The sequence below is a fragment of the Phascolarctos cinereus genome, unplaced genomic scaffold (genome assembly GCF_003287225.1).
Source record: "Phascolarctos cinereus isolate Bilbo 61053 unplaced genomic scaffold, phaCin_HiC Scaffold_726;HRSCAF=1367, whole genome shotgun sequence".
In the NCBI taxonomy this organism is placed as follows: domain Eukaryota; kingdom Metazoa; phylum Chordata; class Mammalia; order Diprotodontia; family Phascolarctidae; genus Phascolarctos; species Phascolarctos cinereus.
In genome coordinates this window covers 34,700,006-34,722,937 of record NW_027556098.1, presented here as the reverse complement: position 1 = coordinate 34,722,937, position 22,932 = coordinate 34,700,006, and the positions used below count along the sequence as shown (strand labels likewise).

Below are 22,932 nucleotides of genomic sequence, written 5' to 3'. Positions count from 1 at the left end.
ATTAACACACAATTTAATATGACTTCCATTTCTTCTCTAGCCACATCATTGGTTTAAAAATGTTACCTATACTAACTCTTATTTGGCTTACAGGGGTGTAGTCTAAAGCAAAACAAAGTAGAAAGCACCAAATTAAAATTTGCACTTTACTAATTCTGATTTATCTCTCTGTTCCAAAAATGGAATTTTAAAAGTTACACATAAAAGGGTACATATTACTAAATTTTATTTTACTGTTCCAAAGTTGTCGTCATTACAAAGAGTCATCCTTATGACATTACAAAATGTCATCATTACATCGCCATTTTGAATTACATTATTGTCTTAACTTTTTCACAGAGAAGATGCCATTTGCTGTATAGTTCATGGTCTTTTGGACATGTTCTAAGCAATGCATTTATTAACACTGTGGCTTCACTCTGGCAAAATTTATTGCCAATAAACCTTGTGCTTAGTTTGTCAAGCATTTCCTGTGGTAACCAGTGATCAGGTGCATCAATACTGCAGTCTTCAATTCTTCCATTTTTTACATCTATATGTATTTTAATTTCAGAATGTGACTGGTCACTTAACAAATTAAGAGAAGTATTTACACTAAACTTGGGTGTTTTGCCATATATCCATTCCCAAGCCTGTAGTTCTTCCGCTTTTCTATTTATCCCTGGGAACACTGTCTCATCTGTTGGATTTATTAAGATAATGTTGCTCTCAATTTGATGACAGGCAGCATACTCTGCTGCAATAGACTCCATTAATACCTCACAAGTTAAAGTGTCATCATTTTCCAAAAGATTTTTCACCAGGGAATGTACACTACAAGTAGCATTACTCTTAATCCCCTGGTAAGGACTCTTCAGCACAGAAGATAAAGAAATCCAATCTGTACTACACAGTAATGTGCAGTGGTGATAAGCAGTAGTCCGTCCAATCTTAGAAGCTGTTCCAGAGATTTTAAACTGTCCTTCTAGTAGGAGGTCAAGTCTGTCAGTAGCTTGCACATCCAGCTGTGGTTGGACAGCATTCAGTGCTCGAATAACTAGTTTCAGATTTTCCATCCTATTATACTTTGTCTTAGTTGTGAAGAAAGTCAAGTTGATATTACCCATATCATGGTACACTGTTCCTCCTCCACTCCTTCTCCGAGCCAATTTTATGCCTTTTTCTCTCATTAGATTTATGTTACATTCCTGCCAGGGATTCTGATGTCTGCCAATTACAACAGTAGGGGAATTTCTCCAAAGGAAAAGAATAGGCTTGCCTTCTAAGTTCATATGGTCATGGATCCAGTCTTCCACAGCCAGATTTTGGTAAATATTATTAGAGGTTGATTGTAAAATGAGCCCACCTTTTGCTGTGTTTTTTAAGCCAGCTTTTGGGACCTTGACGATATAAAGTAACTGGAAGCAATTCTTCATAGAAAATGGGATCAGCATGCTTTTAAAAATGGAGGAAAAGAGTGGTTTCGTTACTATTTTGTTAAATTTTATATAGATAACTTCTTAAAATGCAAACTCTATATAGCAGAAGTTCAGTTCTTATACAAGTCTTTCTTGTTCTTTGACAAAATATTTGTTCACGATTAAATTCACAATAAAAAGAATTTAGGTTTGCTTTTTTTTTTAAAAGAAATTGTAAGGAAAGGAAAAAGTTAACTAATCTGTGGTCAATTTTTGGTCATCCAGGAACTATTTATCTAGTTTACTGAATATCCCAGACATTTGCTTCTCTTGTCTGATTTTAATCTTTATCATCAGTCACAGGCACTTTCACAAAAATAGAGCAAAGAAAAGGAAATTAGACCCAACTGCAGTAAGCCATTGATTATTCATACTAATGAAGTAAAAGCAGATAATTCTGAAAATAATTTATATTTTAATTTGGGATGTACATGATTTTCTAGCAGTAGATTTTTAATAATTATGTTTTTCTCTATAATAAAATTAATCTGCATTTCCCTGTGGACCACAGTAAAGAGAAAACCATGAAGAACTGTGCTAAATGACATGGTAATACAGGAATGAAATTTTCCTTTGACTTCATACATTGCACTTGTTAATAGTCCTGATGAATGCTTGGGTGGCAAGATGTTGGCACTATTGGTTGTGATGAATAATTTGAACTACAAATTTAAATAAGCCATTCTATCCTCCAAATTAATACATTAACTAAACACGCAGGCTTTTTGTGTAGTGTGTACACAACAGACACTTGTATTAAATTGTCTTACTTTCCTCCTGGTAATGCAACTTCAAATAATTTTCACCTTAGTAAAAATGGAAAAACAGAAAAATTCCAGGAGATAGAGAACATTATAAAAAACAAAATGGATAACTTTGATTACATTAAATTGAAAAGTTTTTGCACAAACAAAGCCAATGCAACTAAGATTAGAAGGAAGATAGAAAACTGGGAAAGAATTTTTACAACCAGTCTTTCTGACAAGGGCCTCATTTCTAAAATATATAGAGAGTTAAGTCAAACTTATAAGAATATAAGTCATTCCCCAATTGATAAATGGTCAAAGGATATGAACAGGCAGTTCTCAGATGAAGAAATTAAAGCAATCTACAGTCACATGAAAAAATGCCCTAAATCACTATTGATTAGAGAAATGTAAATCAAAAGAACTCTGAGGTACTACATCACACCTATCAGATTCCAACATGACAAAACAAGAAAACAATAAATGTTGGAGAAAATGTGGAAAAATTGGAACACTAATACATTGTTGGTGGAGTTGTGAAATAATCCAACCATTCTGGAGAGCAATTTGGAACTATATCCAACGGGCTATAAAAACATGCATATCTTTGACCCAGCAATAGCACTTCTAGGTCTATATCCCAAAGAGATCATACAAATGGAAAAAGGACCTACGTGTACAAAAATATTTATTGCAGTTCTTTTTGTGGCAAAGAATTGGAAATTGAGAGGATGCCCATCAACTGGGGAATGGCTGAGCAAGTTGTGGTATATGAATGTAATGGAATAGTATTGTGCTATAAGAAATGATGAAACAGGCAGACTTTCAGAAAAACCTGGAAAGACTTGTATGACCTGATGCTCTGTGAAGTGAGCAGAACCAGAAGAACGTTGTACACAGTAACAGCCACGTTGTGCAATGACTAACATTGATAAACTTAACCCTTCCCAGCAATGCAAGGATCTAAAACATCTCCAAAGGCCTCCTGATGGAAAATGCTATCCACATCCAAAGAAAGAACTATGGAATTTGAATGCAGATTGAAGCATACTATTTGCTTTTTTTTCCCTCTTCTGTTGAGTTTTGTTTCCTTTTCTCCTATTGGTTCTAATTCTTACATCACTAATGTGAAAATATGTTTAATAGGAATGTATATACATAGACTATATCAGACTGTGCACCATCTTAGGGAGGGAGGTGGAGAAAAATTTTAAACTCAAAAGCATATGGAAGTGATTGCTGATAAATCAAAATAAATTAATAAGAAAAAAAAATTCCAGCATACTAATGTCTGTGGTAAAAAGATGGGGCCTGAAGCATTGTGCTTAAAAAATTGTATGGCTATAGTCAAATCACAACCTCTTTTGAGTCTCAGGAATTGATATTCCAATAATTCAATGACTTATTGATGACAGCCAGGTCACCACAGTGTCGCTGCTGTAATTGGTGATTGGCTATTACTGTCAATTTTAAGGGTGGTTAGGGAATGTCAGTAACTTTTCCTTACTCTTTCACCCATTGCAACCCACGTGGTCCCCCTCGTCCCGGGAGGCGGAGGGAATGGGCCTCAGGCTCCGCCCCCGCCCCGCCAATCAATCAAACAACTGAACTGTGCTGGTCAGTGGGCACTGGGGATACTAGGGCAGGGAGTGAGACATCTCTTCACTCGACGGGCTTCTGTTCTCAGCACTACTGCCAATTATTCCGACAGTCAACCACATTTTTGCCTCCAGTGGATTTCGGACCCGGATCCTAAAAGAACCTGTCTCTCCCCGCACCGCTCCCGAAAGGTCCCCCATGGAAGGCGGCTGGGCCGGGATCGCCCCGTACCAGCGGCCCGCGCGAGGTGCTGGGGGCAGAGGACTATTAAAGTGGATTAGACAGTATCCGGAATTTTAAAAATAATTTTCCGGTTACGACTCACCTGTTACTTCCGGCCGCGACTCCTCGCTACTGCGTGAGGTCCCGTGGGGGTAGCTGAGTAGTAGTTAAATTATGCAGACCCCCGATAATTTCTCCGGCGCACGCGCACGCACACGCGCACCGGCCCCGCCCCCTCCCAGCCTCGCGCCCGAAGGCTCCACCTTTCCTGCCTCCTCGAGCGCGCAGGCCCCGCCCTCCCTCTCGCCGGACCCCTGGGATCGAAGGCCCACAGGTGCAGTCTCCTGCACCTACAACGGTCTCGGTAGTAGCGGCCGGAGCTGGGCAACGCCCTTTTGTGTGAAGACCGGGTCAGGAAAGGGACCCCGTGGCCGAGGTCCAGGACGCGCGGTTTTGGCCTCGGCAGCCTATGGCTCCGGCTCCTCTGGGGGAGCGGGAGCCTCTGGGCCCTTGGCTGAAACGCTCCTTCTCCACAGCAGGAATTCACGGCCAGCGTCTGGCAACGTGTGGAAAATATGTTGAAAACGTTTAATAAACTGGTTTCCTTTGTAATCCTATGTAGTTTATTTCGTGCGTTTACAGTAACGATTCTGGGGAATCCATTGGCCTCACCAGTCTGCCAAAGGGGGGGGGGGTCTATTTGACACAGAAATGGCTCAGAAGCCCATTTCTGTGAACGGCAGGGAGTGAAGGGCAGGTTTGAAGCAGACCCGGAAGTGACCAGGTCCTTTCCCTCTATGAATGGTTTCCCCTATTCTAAAAATATCTTATCCTTTGTTCCTTAAGTTACCAGTTGCTATCCACATGGCAAGCAAGTCAGCCAGCAAGGCATCACGAGGGAGAGACAATAGAGAGCAAGAGAAACCACTGCCAACTTTCCCCTCAGACCTGGATGGAGTTGTCCTGGGACCCTGGGCCCAAGACCTCCAGGAACAGTAGCATTCCTCACATTATAGGCCTTGATTTCAGCCCAGGCCTCAAAACTACCTGCCAGGGAATTGGCCCTTGAGAGATACAACAAGGCAACTGCAGGTACTCCAGGCTTTTTTGCTGTTGAGTAGTTTTTCAGTCATGACTGACTCTTTGTGACGCCCATCTGGGGTTTTCTTGGTAAAGATCCTGGAGTGGTTTACCATTTCTTTCTCCAGTTCATTTTACAGATGAAGAATTGAGGCAAACAGGATGAGGTGACTTGCCCAAGGTCACACATCTAGTGTCTGAGGTCAGATCTGAACTTGGGGAGATGTGTCTTCCTGATTCCATGCCCAGTGCTCTATCCATTTCGCCACCTAGCTGCTCCAGGCTCTGAAGACCAATTGAAGTCCTCACCACCAAAGTGCTTGGCACTGCCAAATGGTTCAGTAACAGAAGTGGACATGATTTTATCAGTGGAAAATTGCATTAAAGAAATGTATACCATCTGCTTTGCCACTGTGCCCTAAGGACCAAGGGACATTTCCATCTAATTTGCAGGGGAACCATCCCATGTGTTGGTTCCACCAATTAGAATGTGAACTCCTTGAAGGTGGGGACTAGCTTGCTTTTCTATTTGTATACCTATCGTTTAGCATAGTGCTTTATACATAGTAAGCTCTTAATGCTTCATTCATTCATTACCTTTTCTTTCCCCTTTATAGCCAAATTCTTAGTTTTTTTCCTACCTCCACTCCCTCCACTTCATTCTCATTCAGCTCTCTAGAATGGGGCATGTATACCCAATAAGCAACTGAAACAGTTCTCTTCAAGGTCTCTAATACCATCCTTATTAAATCCAATGGTTTTTGTGGTGGCTATTCTTACCTTCTTTGACCTCTGTGCAGCATTCATTACCCTTCTGGATACCAGCTCTTCCCTTGGCTTATCTATCCACTTAACTTCCTACTTCCTATCCCCTAAATGAAATAAACTCTCAAGGGGTAAAGCAGTCCTTATTTTCTGCTCTTTCTACATGCAATCTCATCTAATCCCATAGTTTTAACGATCACATCCATACACTGACTCTCAAATCCGGTCTCTTCTCAGAAATATAGTCTCATATTTCCAACTGGCAGCTAACTATATCCAGTTCAATGTGTCCCAAATTGGACTCTTCATGCAAGACCTAGTCTTCTCCAGAACTTTTCCATTTCTGTTGATAGCCTAACACAGTGCTTGGCACATAGTAGGCACTTAGTAAATGTTGACTGACTGCACCATCATCTGTACAGCCACATCGGTTCAGAACCTTAAAATTATTTGTGACTCACATCTAATGAGTTGCCAAGCTCTGTCAATTCTTCCTTGGCAATATATCTTCAACCTATTCCTTTCTGTAACTGCTGCAAATACTCTACACCTCAGGTCCTTTTACCTAGACTATTTAACAGCCTCTTAATCAGTCTTCCTCTCTAATTCATCTTTATTACCAAGTACTACCTATCTTTACTAACTCAGGAATATTCCTAATGCACCTCTCTGAACTCATACAGCTCTTTTACTCAAAAGCTCTAATGGCTTTTCATTGCCTTAAATGCCTGAGCCTCAAATCAAAATCCTCCAGAATGTGGCTCCAACCTGTTCTCTCATATTCTAGCCAAAATGTGCAACTTGCCCCTCCCCCTGATTCTAATCATGCCATCTCTTGCCCTTCTTTTCCTCACACCATCCCCCATGCCTGGAAGTGACTCAGGAATGTGCTTGCCCACCCTAAATCTCAACTTCCAGGCCCAAAATCAAATGCTACTTCAAGGGATCCTTCATTATTAACCTCTTATCACTCCCCACCAACCATAAAGGAATGATTTGTCCCTTTGAAAATATTTCATACCACTGACTTGGCATTCTCCTTTGTAAGAGAAGTTTACTTTTTACAAAATAAACATGACATAAAGTATATGTATGATACACAGACACACATTATGTCTATCTATCCACTCTCCCATATTATAAGCTTCAGTGTCTGTGTTCTGTCTTTATAATTCTATTCTTAGTAATGCTAGGTGTTTCATTGAATCAAATTAAATATTAAGTGCTTAATATGAAAAGCATTGTGTTAAATATAAGGAGAAAAAATTATATGTAACACTAACTCTATCATGTAGTTTACAACCTAACAATTTGATTTAATGGAAAGAGCACTGATTTAGAATTAGAAAACCTGGTCTAAGCCTTGACTGGCTGACCTTGGGCAAGTCACAAGAAGTCAATGTGGTAAGGTAATCCAATTCGAGATTTGCTGACACTCCCCCCACAACCCTGCCACACAAACTTCAGTTTCTCTATTAATTTATTTACCTCTAGTTTTCTGTGTGCTTACAACTTCCACTTTCCTTACAAGCATCCCAACACATGCCCTGTGACAACCCAGTTTCTAAATTGATTCAATTAATTCTGTAGTTTCTTTTTTCTTCTTTTTTTAATGTTTGCCTTTCTCCCTTTCCCACCTTTCCCAGATAACAGGAGTGACACTTAAGATTACCCACCCTGCCCACTCCTTGCTCATTCAATATTTATAACCATAATCAAAGAACTCCTCTTTTCCATCCTCCTTACCTTTACTCTTGTTGTTACATTAAAAGGATGTAAATTTTACTTAAGGAATCAAACCTTTTGTTCCCTCTGTCTTCCTTATAATTGTTGCAATGGAGGAAATCATACACTTTCTGTCATTTGGATGCCCCATCTCAAGTCCAACCTTGAGGACAACTGCAATTTCTCCAGGCCATCTCCATTGGGTCTGGGCCAATAGAGTATTCATGTGGGAAATCACAGTCCAGCTTTTTCTGGTGACAGGGTGAATAAATCCTGTTATTCAAATCCTAGTTTTTGATGCTATGTTTTTCTTCTCAGCTGCTTACACAACAGGCTCTCCTGCTTTCTCTACTGTTTTTATTCCTTTACTTATTTAAAAAAATTTTTTTTAGTTCCTTGTTAGGTGGCATTCTCTATTCATACCAACCATGTGCCTCTCAATTGCACTCAGAGTGCTACACTTTAATTCTTTGGAGACTATAGTATTCTATAACTTATAGTCATACACCATTGGTAGACTAACAATAGTAATAAGTCTGGGGTGACTAAAATGGCATTTTGACATTACAGCTGTTAGCCTTGGACAAGTCATTTCTACTTTCTGAATCTTGATTTCTTCATCTGTTACCTGAGGAGGCTGGACTTAGATTACCTGTAAGGGCCCTTCCATAAATATCTCTCCTTCCTAAAATAAATAGTACTTTCAAAATTACATTTCAATGTACTAAAATGGCTAAAAATTTCTTTCTTGATGAGCCACTTTCTTAGTTGCAGTTCACCACTGAAGTTTTGTTCAGAATTACCCTTAAGAATCCACAAAGCATCTAACTGCTACCTTGTGTTATTTTTAGCACAATTATTTTAACACACTCTAAATTTAATAAGCAGCTTAATACCACCGATTATACTTCATTTACCCATTTCCTTTATGGTTTAACTTTTCATGATTTGTGAGCACTACTTTTTTTACCCCACGAGCAAACACTATTTTTATTGTCCAGAGGCAGACTATTTAACTAGGTATCTGAAGCAGTCACTGGTATGTTATATAATATGCAAAACGTAAGTAAAATAAATATCAATGAAGCATTTTCTATCTGAAACAAACTGTTCTGGTTTCACCCAATTACTTGAGCCAATACTCCTGTGGCTAAGCTACTGCACTGGGAAGAACAGCAACTGACACATGGAAAATAAAATTTTGTTTTGTTTTGTTTTACACCTGAAAGTGTTTCTTATATCTAAGCATCTACATATTGATGGTACGAAATGGCAGTAGCTACAAGGTAAAAATTTAACATCATAACACTTGTCAGTCTATCACTTTAAAATTTGAAAAAAATTGTTCAATGAATTAAACATAGAAAAATCACCTTCAAGAGAAGATTTAATTAAAGGACTCCCAAGTCATTTGTAGAGACTATCTCGCTCCATTTTGGGAAGCCTGTAAGCTTTCTTTTCTGTCACCCTCAAGTATTGGGGAATGGTAAGGAAACTAACGTAAAATTTCATTGCTCATGGGCTCAAATAGTAAATGGTACACGAGCAACATACATGCTTGAAATTGTGCAAAACACTGAACGCAGACTATAATTTTTAATCAATCATGTATATATGCCTAGTTAGGTATTTTGCTACTCACTATTTGCTACTAAACTATTTCTTGGTAACAAAGATAAAACAGATCAGTAATTAAGCTTCTCATAAATTAGTAAAAATTCTATAAAATAACATTTTCATAATCAGGAGTCATGAAAAAGAGAAAAAGATAGAGTCTACTTCATGTTAAAATAGTAGATGTTAAGATCAAACTAGCTTTATGTATTTAAACACCATTGCTGCAAAACACCAGCATTTTACAAAGGCAGAATACAGGACTGGATTTATCTGCTTTGACTACTGGAAGGCTTTTTCTTCAAAGAGGCTTTTAGTAATCTTTTTGTTGTTAAAAAAAAATTCAGTACATTGTGTCAAAGCAGCAAATAAGAATTAGTAAAACTCTCTATTTTTTCAAGTTTACCAAATAAAATTAGGCAGTTTGACTCACCAATTAACCAAAGGGGTTTGTTTGTTAATAATGTAGAAATAACCTCATTCCACATCTATCATTTCTAGTCCATCTCTTTCTTTAACATATGTCACAGGACTTAGCGCTTTTCCTGGATGAGATTGTGTGCCAGTCTCTTCAATGACTGTAAAGTTTTCTCCTTGAATTGTAGCTTCTAACCTTATTTTTCCGGTATTTTGAAATAACTGAGTCACTGGTCTTAACCTGGTTTTCTCAGTCCTTCGGATTAAATGATCCTCCACTTTTGAATCACTGTGTATAGCAGATACTTGAGTAGCAGATTTACTAAGAGAGAATCCCATTTTGGGATATCTTCAAAGTCTGAAAAAAAAATTGCCAAGAAAATTTCTATGTAGTTGAAAGGCAATACTCACAAATTTTTCTTCAACTTGATCACTGAAAAACTCCTATTTGAAAGATAGAAAACCAATGAAAATATCAAAAGCTAATACTAATTACTTGCCATGTATGCTTAAGACATACATAGCTTGGAAGGAATAGAATGTCATTGTTATATAGAATTATAGAAAGAATTTACTCCTCCCCACTTACCAGTATTTAGAAGGTTACATTTTCCTTTTCAGAAGGTTCATAAATTCTTTATTTTTTAAAAATTGTTTAACATTTAAATTTACTATTTATTCTAAACATGATTTTCTTTTTAAATTTTGAGTTCCAAATTCTCTCCTCCTTTCCACCCCTCCCCCACCCACTGACACAAATAATATGTCAATTATACATGTGAAATCATGCAAAACATATTTCTGTATTAGCCATATTTTTTAAAAAACAAGAAAAATAAAGTAAGAAAATTATACTTCAGTTTGCACTAAGAGTTCATCAATTGTCTCTCTGGAGTTGGATGGCATTTTTCCATCATAAATTTTTTGGAACTGTCTTGGATCATTGTATTGATCAGAGTAACTAAGTCTTTCATAGTTATCATCATTACAACCTTGCTGTTATTCTGCAAAATGATCTCTCAGTTTTCATTTCATGTTGAATAAGTTCATATAGTTCTTGCCATGCTTTTCTCAAACCACCCCCTCATCATTTCTTAAAGCACAATAGTACTCCATCACAATCATATGCCACAACTTGTTCAGTCATTCTCCACTTGATGAACATCCTCTAAATTCCCAATTCTTTGCCACCACAAAAGAGCTACTATAAAGATTTTTGTACACATAGGTTTTTTTCCTTTGATGTCTTTGGGATACAGATCTAGTAGTGGTATTACTGGGTCAAAGGGTATATGCAAAGTTTTATAGCCCTTTGAATATGGTTTCAAATTGTACTCCAGAATGGTTGGACCAGTTCACTACTATTTTTTTCTTCCTCCCCTCCAGCATTTGTCATTTCTGAGAGGTGAGAGGTGGTACCTCAGAGTTGTTTTAATTTGCATTTCTCTAATCAAAAGTGATATAGGGCATTTTGACTATAGATAGCTTTGATTTTTTCTTCTGAAAACCGCCTGGTTATATCCTTTGACCATTTACCAACTGGGGAACAGTTCTTATTTTTATACATTTGACGCAGTTCTATACCCAGTATGCATTTGAGAAATGAGGTCTTTTCCAGAGAAACACTGTAAACAATTTTCATATTACATCATTGTGTATGATGCCTTTTAGCAGAATGTAGTTTCCCTGATTACCTCTTTTAATTAGGTCAGTTTTTGCTTTTGCTTTGTCTGAGATCACGACTGCTACTCCTGCCTTTTTTAGTTCAGCTGAAGCATTTTAGATTCTGCTCCAGCCCTGTATTTTAATTCTGGGTGTGTCTTTCTGTTTCAAGTGTGTTCTTGTAAACAATATATTGTTGGATTCTGGTTTCTAATCCATTCTACCATCTGCTTCTGTTTTATGAGTAAGCTCATCCTACTCACATTCACAATTATGATTACTGTATATTTTCCTCTATCCCATTTCCTTGTTTGTTCTCTTTTTATCCTGTCCCTCCTCAAAAATCTGTTTTGCTTCTGACCACTGCCTCCCTTAATCTACCTTCTCTTTTATCACCTCTCCCTCTATTTCTCATGCCCTTCCCCTATTAGGTAAGTTACATTTCTATACACAGCTGAGTGTGTAAATATATTCTTCCCTCTTTGAACCAATTCTGATGAGAGTGAGGTTCAAATACAACCTGCCACCACCATCCCCCTCCTATTTTTCCCTCCTTTGTAAAAGTTCTTGAGTTCCTCTTTCATGTGAGAAAAATTTCCCCATTCCACCTCTCCCTTCCCCGTTCCCCTAGTGCATTCCTTTCTCACCCCTTCATTTTTTTTGAAGATCACTTCAACATAACTGACTCACATCCATGCCTTCTTGTCTATGTAATCTCCTTTTAACTGCTTTAATAATGATAAAGTTCTTAGAATTTACATGTCTCATCTTCCCCTTTGAAATATAAACAGTTTAACTTTATTGAATCCCTTATGATTACTCTTTCATGTTTACCTATTTATGCTTCTCTTGAGTCTTTTGTTTGAATATCAATTTTTCTATGCAGCTCTGGTCTTTTCATTAGGAATGCTTGAAAGCTCTCTATTTTATTAAATATCCATTTTCTTCCTCCAAAAGATTATACTCAATTTTACTGTAAAACTCAATTTGGTTGTAGTCTTGGTTCCTTTGACTTCCAGAATATCATATTCCAAGCCCTCCACTCCTTTATCATAGAAGCTGCTAATCTTGTGTAATCCTATTATGCCATTATATTTGAATTGTTTCTTTCTGGCTGCTTGCAGTATTTTCTCCTTGGTTTGGGAGCTCTAGAATTTGGCAAGAGTATTCCTGGGAGTTTTCATTTTGAGATCTCTTTCAGGAGGTGATTGGTGGATTCTTTCAATTTCTATTTTACCCTTTGGATCGAAAATATCAGAGCTTTCCTTGATAATTTCTTGACATATGATGTCTAGGCTCTTTCTTTGATCATGGCTTTCAGGTAGTTCGATAATTCTTAAATTATCTCACCTTGGTCTATTTTCCAGATCAGTTGTTTTTCCAATGAGACATTTCACATAGTCTTCTATTTTTTTCATTCTTTTGACTTTGTTCTATTGTTTCTTGATGTCTCATGGAGTCATTAGCTTCCACTTGCCCAATTCTGCTTTTTAAGGAGTTGTTTTCTGCAGTGAATTTTTTAAACCTCTTTTTCCATTTGGTGAATTCTGCTTTTTAAGGAGATCTTTATACTTCCATGAATTTTACCATTAGACCAATTCTATTTTTTTCCTTTTTTTTTGCTAAGCAATCGGGTTAAGTGACTTGCCTGGGGTCACACAGCTACTAAGTGTCATGTGTTGTGTGTCTTAGACCGGGTTTGAACTCAGGTCCTCCTGACTCCAAGGCCAGAGCTCTATCCACTGCGCCACCTAGCTGTCCCTGACCAATTCTATTTTTAAGGTGTTATTTTCTTCAGTGACGTCTTATACCTCTTTGACCAAGCTGTTAATTCTCTTTTCATAATTTTCTTGCATCATTCTCATTTCTTTTCTTTTTTTTTTTTTGGTTTCTTTATTGATCTTCTCCACTCCCTCCCCTCCCCCGTGGGTGGGAAGATGAAGGGGGTGGAGGTGAGTAGAGGAATTGTAAGAACCCAAGTTCTTTGGGGAGTCTGGGAAGGAACAGAAACCAAAACAAACAGTGAGTGAGACAAAAAGAAAATGGGAATTGACAACCAAAAAGAGTTGGAGGAGGACTGTAGGGGAGAGAGGAAGAGGCAGAAAAGGTTTAGATCCAAGGGAGAAAAAAGAAAATACAGACATTGGGGGGGGTGGTTTCCTCTACCTGAGTCCTCCCTAACTCCAGCCAGAATGGGCTGAGGGAAAGAGAGTCTTAAACATTGCAAATTGCAGGCCTTGACAAGAGGTGCTGGTGTTTGTCTTCCAGCAGAGAGAAGAAACTGAGGAGAATGGGGTAGTTAGGGGATGAGGAGAGGAAGAGACAGGGGAACCCTCACTCTTCTTAGAGAAGGGCCCCCCCACCCAGAGGTTGGCAGGCAGCTTCACAGACCGTAGATGCTTTCGTCGCTGTAGGCAGTGTATAGAAAGAAGTCGTCTTCATGATGTTCCCGGTAAAGCTGACCCATGGTGGCGCTGGTGGGTGGAATGACATTGTTGACAAAGAAACATAGGGCATCCTCAGCTCGAAGGTGAATTTGCTTCCAGATCAAGAAGCAGAACTGACCAACTGTGAGATCAGAAGGCACCAGGTATTTCTTCGTGTCCAGGTCACCTATCCGGGTCTTAGGAGCTTTTTCCACAATCACCGGACCCGAATGGGACACTACTTGTGCATCTTCTTGCCTGCAGAGCAGCGCTTCTTGAATGGGTACTTCTTGTAAATAAACTTTATCCTCCCAGGGACTGAGCCTGGATGGGCTGAGGCGACTGGGGGAGGGGGCAGTGGTGACAGAGACAGCCAGCCAGGCGGGTGAACTCACTTGGCTGAGTCATCTCTTCGACCTGCCATTCTCAATTATTTTCCCAATTTTTCCTCTACCACTCATCTCTTTAATGCTTCCAGGAATTCTTATTGGGTTTGGGTCCAATTAGCATTTTTTTCTTTTGAGGCTATGTTCATGGCTATTTTCACACTGTTTTCTTCTGAGTTTATGTCTTCACGTTCCTTGCCACCAAAGTAGCCTTTTATGGTAAAATTCTTTTTTTATTATTATTTGCTCAGTTTTCCAGCCTGCTTCTTGATTTTGAACTTTAGATTAAAGTTGGGCTTTGCTCACCTTAGCACTGTCCCAAGCTTTAGGCTTTTTGATGTTGTTATTTCCAGAGCTAGTTCTGGGGGGTCTGCAAGTTTTTAGTGCTTCCAAGGTGATGTGATCTTTGGAGAAGTAGGGTCACTGCTCTCTTGGTCCGTACTCTGATCTTTACCCAGGAAAGGCTCCTGGTCCCCTGCAGCCACAAGCACTACAGCTCCTCTTTGCTTTGGAACTGTAACCACGACCCCTACTCCCTAGTGATCAACCCCCAGCTCTCCTCTTTGCCCTGGAACTGCAACTCAGAATTGCATATGGGCAACAGAGATGCCAATCAGCACCAGCTGTACCTAGTAACAGCAAAAGGTTTCCCTGTTAACTTTTTTCTGACCAATTGTTCGATTCCCTTATCATCATCTGTGGGCTGAGAGCTTTTGAAGGTGCTGCAGCCACTGTTGCTGCCATAGCTTATGTGGGCTCTGGACAGGCCTCCACCCTCATGTCACAAACTTCTGCTGATCTCCTAAGTTTTCTTATGCTGGAAAAATCCTTGGCCTTGTCACTCCAAAATTAGATTTGAGATGTTATTTTAAGGTTGTTTAGAGGGGCATACTGGGAGATTTCAGCTGGGTTGCTGCCCCTAATCTGCCATCTTGGCTCCTGGTTCTTAAGTTCTTCAAATTCTTCTGGAAAACTTTTTTTTAAGCATATGAACCATCAAGTGTTAATCTCAGTCACTTTTCAAAAAGCAGCAAGGTAGCACATTGACTTTAAAATTCTGAATGCCATTATTTCTGTTACAAAATCATTTATTCATTCAATAGATATTTATTGAGATATCTGGTAGCTCAGTGGATAGAACACTGACCCTGGAATCAGGAAGACCTGAGTTCAAATCCACCTCAGATACTTCCTAGCAAATCACTTAACTTCTGATTGTCTGACAAAATTGATTCACTGGAAAAGGAAACGGCAAACCACTCCAGTATTTTTGCCAAAAAAGCAAAAAACAAAACCCAAATGGAGTCATGAAAGACTACTACTACACTACTAAAATGACTGAACAATCCCCCTAAAAGCACTTAGTTTATGGAAAACATTGTCCTAGACTTTCTGCAGTATGCAAAAAACATTTCCTGTTCTCAAAAAATTTACAGTATAGTATACAAGATACATCACACCTTAACACTCTAATCTTATTTTATACAGAAGTGATATGCAACTATTTTTGAAAATTTTCAAGTAAAACTTTAGCTTTGAAAACCTATTCTTCCAATGTATGCATGAAGATGGACACTATTAATGTTCAGTATTCTCAAAACACTGAGACCAATTAAGATTAAGTCCATTTTAAGGCATTACAGAGAAGAACAAGATAAATCACTAAAGCTACCTCAGAATTCCTCAGTGAGTTAAAACCTAATTAGGTACTCCTTGGGTATAATTTGTCCAGTCATAAATATTTAACAATCTTTCCAGATGCTATTTCTGGGTTGAACTATGAATTCTAGGGAATTAATTTCTGTGTAATTTTCTTAGTACTTCAAAACCTTTTTTTTTTTAACAGCTTGACTACTAAAATATTCAGTATTTCTTATCACATACCTAGGACCTTAGGAAAATGACAAGCAGTATTTATAATTGCTACTAAAAGTTTACTTCAAATAACTTGAAGCTCTTAAATGATTTAAACATTAAAATTCTACATAAGTGTGAAGTACTTCCTGATTGCTTTTTTTTTTGATCTGTGGATAAAATAAGCATGAACAGGAAAGAAGGCAAAATTTATGTAGACCTATTTAAAAAAAAAAGGTGAGAGGCATCCTAGCACACTGGATAATGGGTGGCCTTGGAGCAAGAAATACTTGGGTTCAAGCCTAACCCTTGACACATGTTATCTGTCTCACTCTAAACAAGTCACTTAAAGCCTGCAGAGCCTCAGGAATGCAGAAACAAACCAGTTGGAGTTGCCCAAATAGATAAAATTACTAAAAAACAATTCCAAAGGTTATCTCACCCCATCAAATCAATGTTTGCATTTATTTAGGAGTAGTTTTAAAGTACTTTAACCATAGTAGAATAGGATACTGACCATAGTACAGTATCTAGCACATAACAGGAGCTCAATAATGATCTGTAGTTTGATAAATATGCATCTGAGATAAAAAAACAATTTGGAAAGATTTGTGATTTGTAAAAGATTTATTTTAAAAAGATCACAGACTTAGAGATGGAAGAGACTTCAGAAATAATCAAGTCTAATTAGTTTATAGATATGTTTAATTGTCCTAGAGACATTAGGTGACATGTACTTTGTTAAACTTTTGAAATCTGAATTATCCTCTGGTAGCTATTTAGCTTTCAAATATCTTCTCTTTATCATAAAAATATCCTAATACTTGACCCAAACTATTAAAGCTGAGTTGATTCTGTTCTCTGACCTATTTTTACTTTAAGAAATAAGTGGTTTCCTTTCCCTAACCTTTCTTCTACCTATCTTTTACCTATTATTTCCCATAGAAGAAGGCAGAATTAAAGTAACATTGACATAGTAGGTAGGACTGGTCTGTTTCTGCATTCCTAGGGTTCTTTCTTTGATCATGGCTTTCAGATAGTCCAAGAATTCTTAAATAATCACTCCTTGATCCATTTTCCAGGTCAGTTGTTTTTCTGATGTTGATATTTCATATTTTCTTCTATTTTTTCAGTCTTTTCACTTTGTTTCTTGATGTCTCAGAGAGTTATTAATTTCCATTTGACCAATTCTAATGTTTGAGGATTTTCTTCAGTGAGTGTTTTGTACCACTTTTACCAAGTTGTTAATTCTCTTTTCATCATCTTCTGGCAGTGCTCATTTCTTTCCCCAATTTTTTCCCTGTCACTCTTACTTGATTTTTAAAACTATTTTTTGCTCTTTTTTAATCACTTTTTTTAGCTCTTCTAGAAATTCTTGTTGGTCGTGTGTACAATCCGTATTTTTAAAAGACTTCCCTTTTAGATATTTTGAGGTTGTTGACTTCTTCTGCCTCCCTGTCACCATAAAAGCTATTTATTATAAGGTTCTTTTTTTGTTGTTTGCAAATTTTTCCAGCCCATATCTTGATTTTGGGCTTTAAGTTAAGAGTTGGGCTCTACTCAGTTCTGGGGTGGGCTATTCTGAGCTTCTATGGCTAGATTGGGGGGGCTTGTAGGTTTTTGGTGCTCCCAAGGAGGTGTGATCCGGGAAGAGTTCTGGTCACTATTTTCCTGGTCTTCACTCTGGTCCTTACTCAAGTAGGGCCTCTCTAGATCACAGACTGAAACTGCTCCTCTCTGCTCTGGATCTGCAACCCAGAACTGGGTAACAGGCATCACAAGTGCCAAACAGTGCCTAGTCCCGTATTCAATGTTAGCACAGGGGTCCCTTGTAATCTCTTTCTGACCAGGTATTTAGTCCCCTTACTGTCGTTAGGTGCTGAGGGCTCTCGGTGCCACCACCTCCTCCAAGCCTCTTAGCCAGTGATGCTTCTTCCATGCTGCGCATCTGGCCAGCTCCCACTCCAGTGGCTATAGGCCTGTCCTTTTATTCTCCTAAACTGTCTTGGGGTGGAAAAAGATCTCACTGTAACTTACTTTTTATTATCCCACTCAGAATTTGATTTGACATACCTTTTGAAAGTTATTTAGGGGTTGGGAAAGCTCAGCAGAAATGCTCACTGCACTTTGTCATCTTGGCTCCACCTCTATTACTGTCAAGTTTCCTAGGCTTGCAACCTAGATGTCATCCTCTGCTCCTAATTCCAGTGCTCCTCCTTGCAGCTCCACCCTCCCACCCAACCAGTGTCCAAACTGATGCCAAGGTCTGTCAATTTCACCTTTGCACCATCTCTTATGCCCCTTTCTCTCCTCTGACACTATGCTGGCGCAGGCCCTTATCTCATCAAGTCTGGATGATTCCAAGTCTACTTGGTTGATCTGCATACCGCAAATCTCTCCCCACTCCAGTCCATCTTCCATTCAGCAGTCAGTGATTTTCCTAAAGCACACATCTAACTACGTCACCTCCCTGTTCGATAAACTCCAGTGGTTCCTTATCACCCCCAGAATAAAATATAAATCCTCTGCCTGGGACTCGAACTCTTCATAACTTAGCCTCTCCCCTCACCTTTCCAGTTTTCTTACATATACTATCACCCATGTACTCTTCAATCCAGTGACATTGTCCTCCTTGTTGATCCTTGAACAAGACACTCATCTCCCTACTGTGAGCACTTTCACTTGGCTGTCCCCCATGGCCAGAATGCTCTCCCTACTTGTTTATGCCGCCTGACTTTCCTTTTCTGGCTTCCTCCAAATCCCAGTTAAAATCCTACATTCTCCAGGAAACCTTTCCCATCTCTCTTAATTCCAGTGCCTGCTCTCTGTTGAGTACTTCCTATCTATCCTGTATATAGCTTGTTTGTACATATTTGTTTGCATGTTGTCTCTACCATTAGGCTGTGAGCTCTTTAGTTGTAGATTAGCTTTTGACAGCTTTTGAAGCCTCAGCACTAAGGACAGTGCATGGTATACAGTAGGTGCTTAATAAATGCTTACTGACTCTAGGATTTAAAGCTCTTTACAACATTCTTTCCAGTCTTCTTACATATTACTACTCTCTACAATTCAGCTTTACTGGTTTACTTACTGTTCTTCACACATACCAGTGCATCTTTCATCTCTCTGCTTTTGCTCTAGCTGTCCCTCATCCCTGGAATATACTACCTTCACTTCTACCTCTAAGAATCCCTGCCTTCCTTCAAGCCTCAGTGCAGAAGTCTTTCCTAGTGTCCTTAGCTGCTAGTGCTTTCCCCTTTTAGAATTACCTTCTATTAACCTACAATTATTTGTGTACATATTAGTTCCTTCAATAGAATGTGAGCTTCTTGTAGCCAGGGGCTGTTTTTACTTTTTTCCTTGGTATTTTCAGGGCTTAGCACAATGCCTGGCACATAACTGGAACTTAATAAACTCTTGTTGATTGATTGGGGGACATTTATTCACATATTGTTTTATATTGTTTTTTGCTTCATGGGCATAGTTTGTTTCCTTAATAGGGAGTTCAGCTTCTTAAGGACAAGGTCCAGTTTTATTATGTTTTATCTCTAAAAATGCCCACAGTAATGCCAGTTACATAAATTGTTAACAAATATTTGTTGATCTAGAAGACGAAATGATTTGCTTCAAAAACTGAAGCGACTCCTATGTAACTTTTAGGAACAAAACAAGAAAAGAGAAACCACTGACCATTAATTATCAGCTAGCCTAATAAATTGATTATTAATTGCCCCGAAATTCTTTTGGGCTTTTCATTCATCCCAGTTTCTTTGAAACTATCTTTCAGCAAAATAGTATTCCATTTTATTCATATACAACAATTTGTTGAACCATTTCCCAACTGATGGGCACTTCCTTAGTTTACAATTCTTTGCAACTACAAAAAGATCTGCTAAAAAGGGGTCTTTTTCTTCTTTCTTTGATCTTTTTGGAGTATAAGCTTATTACTGAAATATAGGCCTAGTATTAGTATCACCATTAGTCAGTCAATAAGTAATTATTAAACTCTTGCACTGAAGAGATAAAAAGGCAAAAGACAGACTCTGCCCTCAAGGAACTCACAGACCAATGGGGGAGACAAGAAATAATTATGCACAAACAAGCTATTTACAGGACAAATAGGAAATAATCAAAAGAGGGAAGGCAATAGAATTGAGAGGTTAGGAAACACTTTCATGTAGAAGACGAAATTTTCATGTAAAAGATGAAGGAAGCCAGGGAAGCAAAAAAGGCTTCCACTGGGTCAAAAAGTATGCATAGTTTAGTAACCGTTGGGTCACAATTCCGAAATGCTTGCCAGAATGGCTAGATCGCTTCACAGCCCCTCAAACAGTACATCAACTTATTTTCCTACATTCCCTTCAACATTTGTCATTTTTTTGTCTGGTTTGCCAATCTAATGGGTATGAAGTAGAACTTCAGAGTTGCTTTAATTTACATTTCTCTGCTTACTAGTGATTTGGTGCATTTTCCTTCATATGGATATAGGTAGTTTAGGTTTCTTCCATGGAGAATTGCCTGTTCATGTAGCCTTAGACTATTTATTAAAAGAGAAATGGCTCTTATTTTCATGAACTTGAATCAATTCCTTCCATATTTTGAAATAAAACCTTCATCAGTGAAACTTGCTGCAAAGATTTTTTCCCCCTTTTAATCCGGGCTACACTGGATTTATGCCAAAACTTTTAAATTTTATATAATCAAAACTATCCATTTTATCTTTGTAATCTTCTATATCTCATTAGGTCTATTTAGAGATTTGAAAGGTTATTTTTTTCCTTGATCCTCTCTCTAACCTATGATGTAACCTTATATTTATGTTATATATACAATTGGAAGCCATTTTGGTATGAAGTGTTCTTCTACATTTAAATTCTGCTAGAATGCTTTCCAGTTTTCCCAACAGTTTTTGTCAAATAGTGAGTTCTTATTCTACTATCTATGGTATTTGAATTTATCAAACACTTGATGACTCCTGTTTGGTTGGTACCTAATTTGTTGTACTGAGTAACCAACCTCTTTATCTTTTAACCAGTACCAAATTGTTTGGATGATTACTGCTTTCTTAGTATAATTTGAAATCTGGTATTAGGCTCCCATTCTTCCCATTTTAAAAAAATTATTTCCCTTCCTATTCTTAATCTTTTGTTCCTTCGGATTAATTTTTATTACTTTTAGCTCTATAAAGTAATCCTCTGGTAAATCGACTGGCACTGAATGAAACATAAAGCGATATTTTCATTTTTATTGCATTGGCATAATCTACCCATAAACAGTATTTCTCCAATTGTTTAGGTCTATATTACTGTAAAGAGTGTTTTAAAGTTGTATGCATGTAGTTCCTGTGAGTCTCTGGAGAAACAAAGTATACTTGTTCCCTCAGTAGAGAGGTGAGAGGACTCAGGTTGTGGAGCGTGATATATACTGTATGGCATATTTTGTTGGCTGTGTAAGTTGGTTTTGTTGAAATGTTTTTCATTATTAAAAGGAAAAGTTCAATGGGTACAAAATTAAGGGGAAATGACAAGTATAAAAACAAAATGTAACAGAAACCGGAGAAGACCCCTGATTTGTTGGACTGAGGGTTCTCTCAAAGGAGTCAAATCCATCTCAATTGGTAAGCCCCGGTCTAGAAGATCAGGAGTACTCCCATGATAAGCCGGGTTACAAAAAAAAAAAAAGCTTAAAAAAACCAAACTATTGCATATACACGAGTACATCTTATATATGTATACATAAAACTATAGAAGAATCTAAAAAATTAGAATTATGAAGTTGGGAACATATGAAGCATCTGTATTATGATAATCATTTTTGAAGAAGCATCCTAAAGAAAAATATTCATATCTTTTATATAATGCCATAAAAATGATTACCACCTTTCTAAAACATGAATTATCAATCTCTTCGAGATGTGACCTGACTTTTTAAATAGAAGTTTGAGGTGTTTCACCAACACTGAAATACACTCAGGAGAAAATTTAGACATCATCCCAACTGTATTTTAAAAAAAGAAGAAAAAAAAGAGAGAGGGAGGAACCACAATTGTTCAAATATCGTCTGTTACTTGTGAAGGGGTGGGTAGAAATCAACGCCCTTATTTCCCCAGAGCATTCTTTTTTTAAATGGAAGGCAGAGACCAACCTGGTCTTCTTTCTTTCACCTCAATTTCGCACGTTAAGACAATTAATACTCGAATTCGTCTCCACTGTGCCTAAGCTACCGCTGTGATGGTCATGGCAGAAAGAAGGCTTATTTACTAGATATTAAAACAAGGAAAGCACAGGTGTATGTTTTTCTCTAACATTATAGCAAGATATCAGACCACTTCTCCCCCTCTCTCCCTTCAAAAAAAAAAAAGCCGCTTTAAGGACAGGGGTTTGCACGTTCCGCTCCCCTGCTCCGGGGATTCAGGAATCGGGGCGGGAAGGGGCCGCCTCAGCGCTGGGCAGCCCCTTCGGGCTGGGCCCCCTCCGGCCCGGGGCTGAGCTGACCGCGGTCCAGCGCCTTCCAGCGTCTGAGACCGGACCGGGTGTGGGGCGGGACGGGAGGAGAGGACGGCCGCTTTGGGAGGCACCACTGCTCGGCGCTCCCCGGGGCTCACCTCGGTCTAGACAGCCGGCTCTCCGGGATCCCGCACAGGCTACAGGTGGAAACCTCGGGAGGCTCCGCGGCGCGCCCGCCCGCGGCCCAAGAGTGCAGTCCGCGCCCCAAGAACAACGGACGAAGCCGACTCTCCAGACCCGAGTTCTGTAGACTTAGGAATGATAACTGCGCCGGGTAGCGGGAGAAATAAAGAACCAAGATAAGGCGCCACGGGCTGCCCTAGACAGAGCAAATAGAGCTGGGGTTCCAAGGGGGGGTGGGGACGGGGGAGAAGAGTGGGGAAAATGTCAAGGCGCGCATGCGCGCTCTTCTCAGGTGAGGCGACCGACCTGTGGGCGCAGCTGCGCGGAGGGTGAGGAAGGCTGCCGAGGCG

The 22,932-nt window shown here is 38.9% G+C and overlaps 2 protein-coding genes and 1 pseudogene across 2 annotated transcripts; all 3 read right to left on the bottom strand.

Moving 5' to 3' along the window:
* Positions 1-132: 132 nt before the first annotated feature.
* Positions 133-4,245, bottom strand: LIPT1 (lipoyltransferase 1). The gene is made up of 2 exons (XM_020992834.2): positions 4,128-4,245; positions 133-1,434 (listed from the first exon to the last, which is right to left on the bottom strand). Exon 2 carries the CDS (start codon positions 1,431-1,433, stop codon positions 312-314), a length of 1,122 nt encoding a protein of 373 aa, XP_020848493.1. The 5' UTR covers position 1,434; positions 4,128-4,245; the 3' UTR covers positions 133-311.
* A 3,135-nt stretch (positions 4,246-7,380) lies between these two features.
* On the bottom strand, positions 7,381-22,850 carry CUNH2orf15 (chromosome unknown C2orf15 homolog). The gene is made up of 2 exons (XM_020992841.2): positions 22,558-22,850; positions 7,381-9,983 (listed from the first exon to the last, which is right to left on the bottom strand). The coding sequence occupies exon 2, from the start codon at positions 9,962-9,964 to the stop codon at positions 9,686-9,688; it is 279 nt and encodes a 92-aa protein (XP_020848500.1). The 5' UTR covers positions 9,965-9,983; positions 22,558-22,850; the 3' UTR covers positions 7,381-9,685.
* Positions 13,474-14,121, bottom strand: LOC110212799 (gamma-aminobutyric acid receptor-associated protein pseudogene; annotated as a pseudogene).
* Positions 22,851-22,932: the final 82 nt, after the last annotated feature.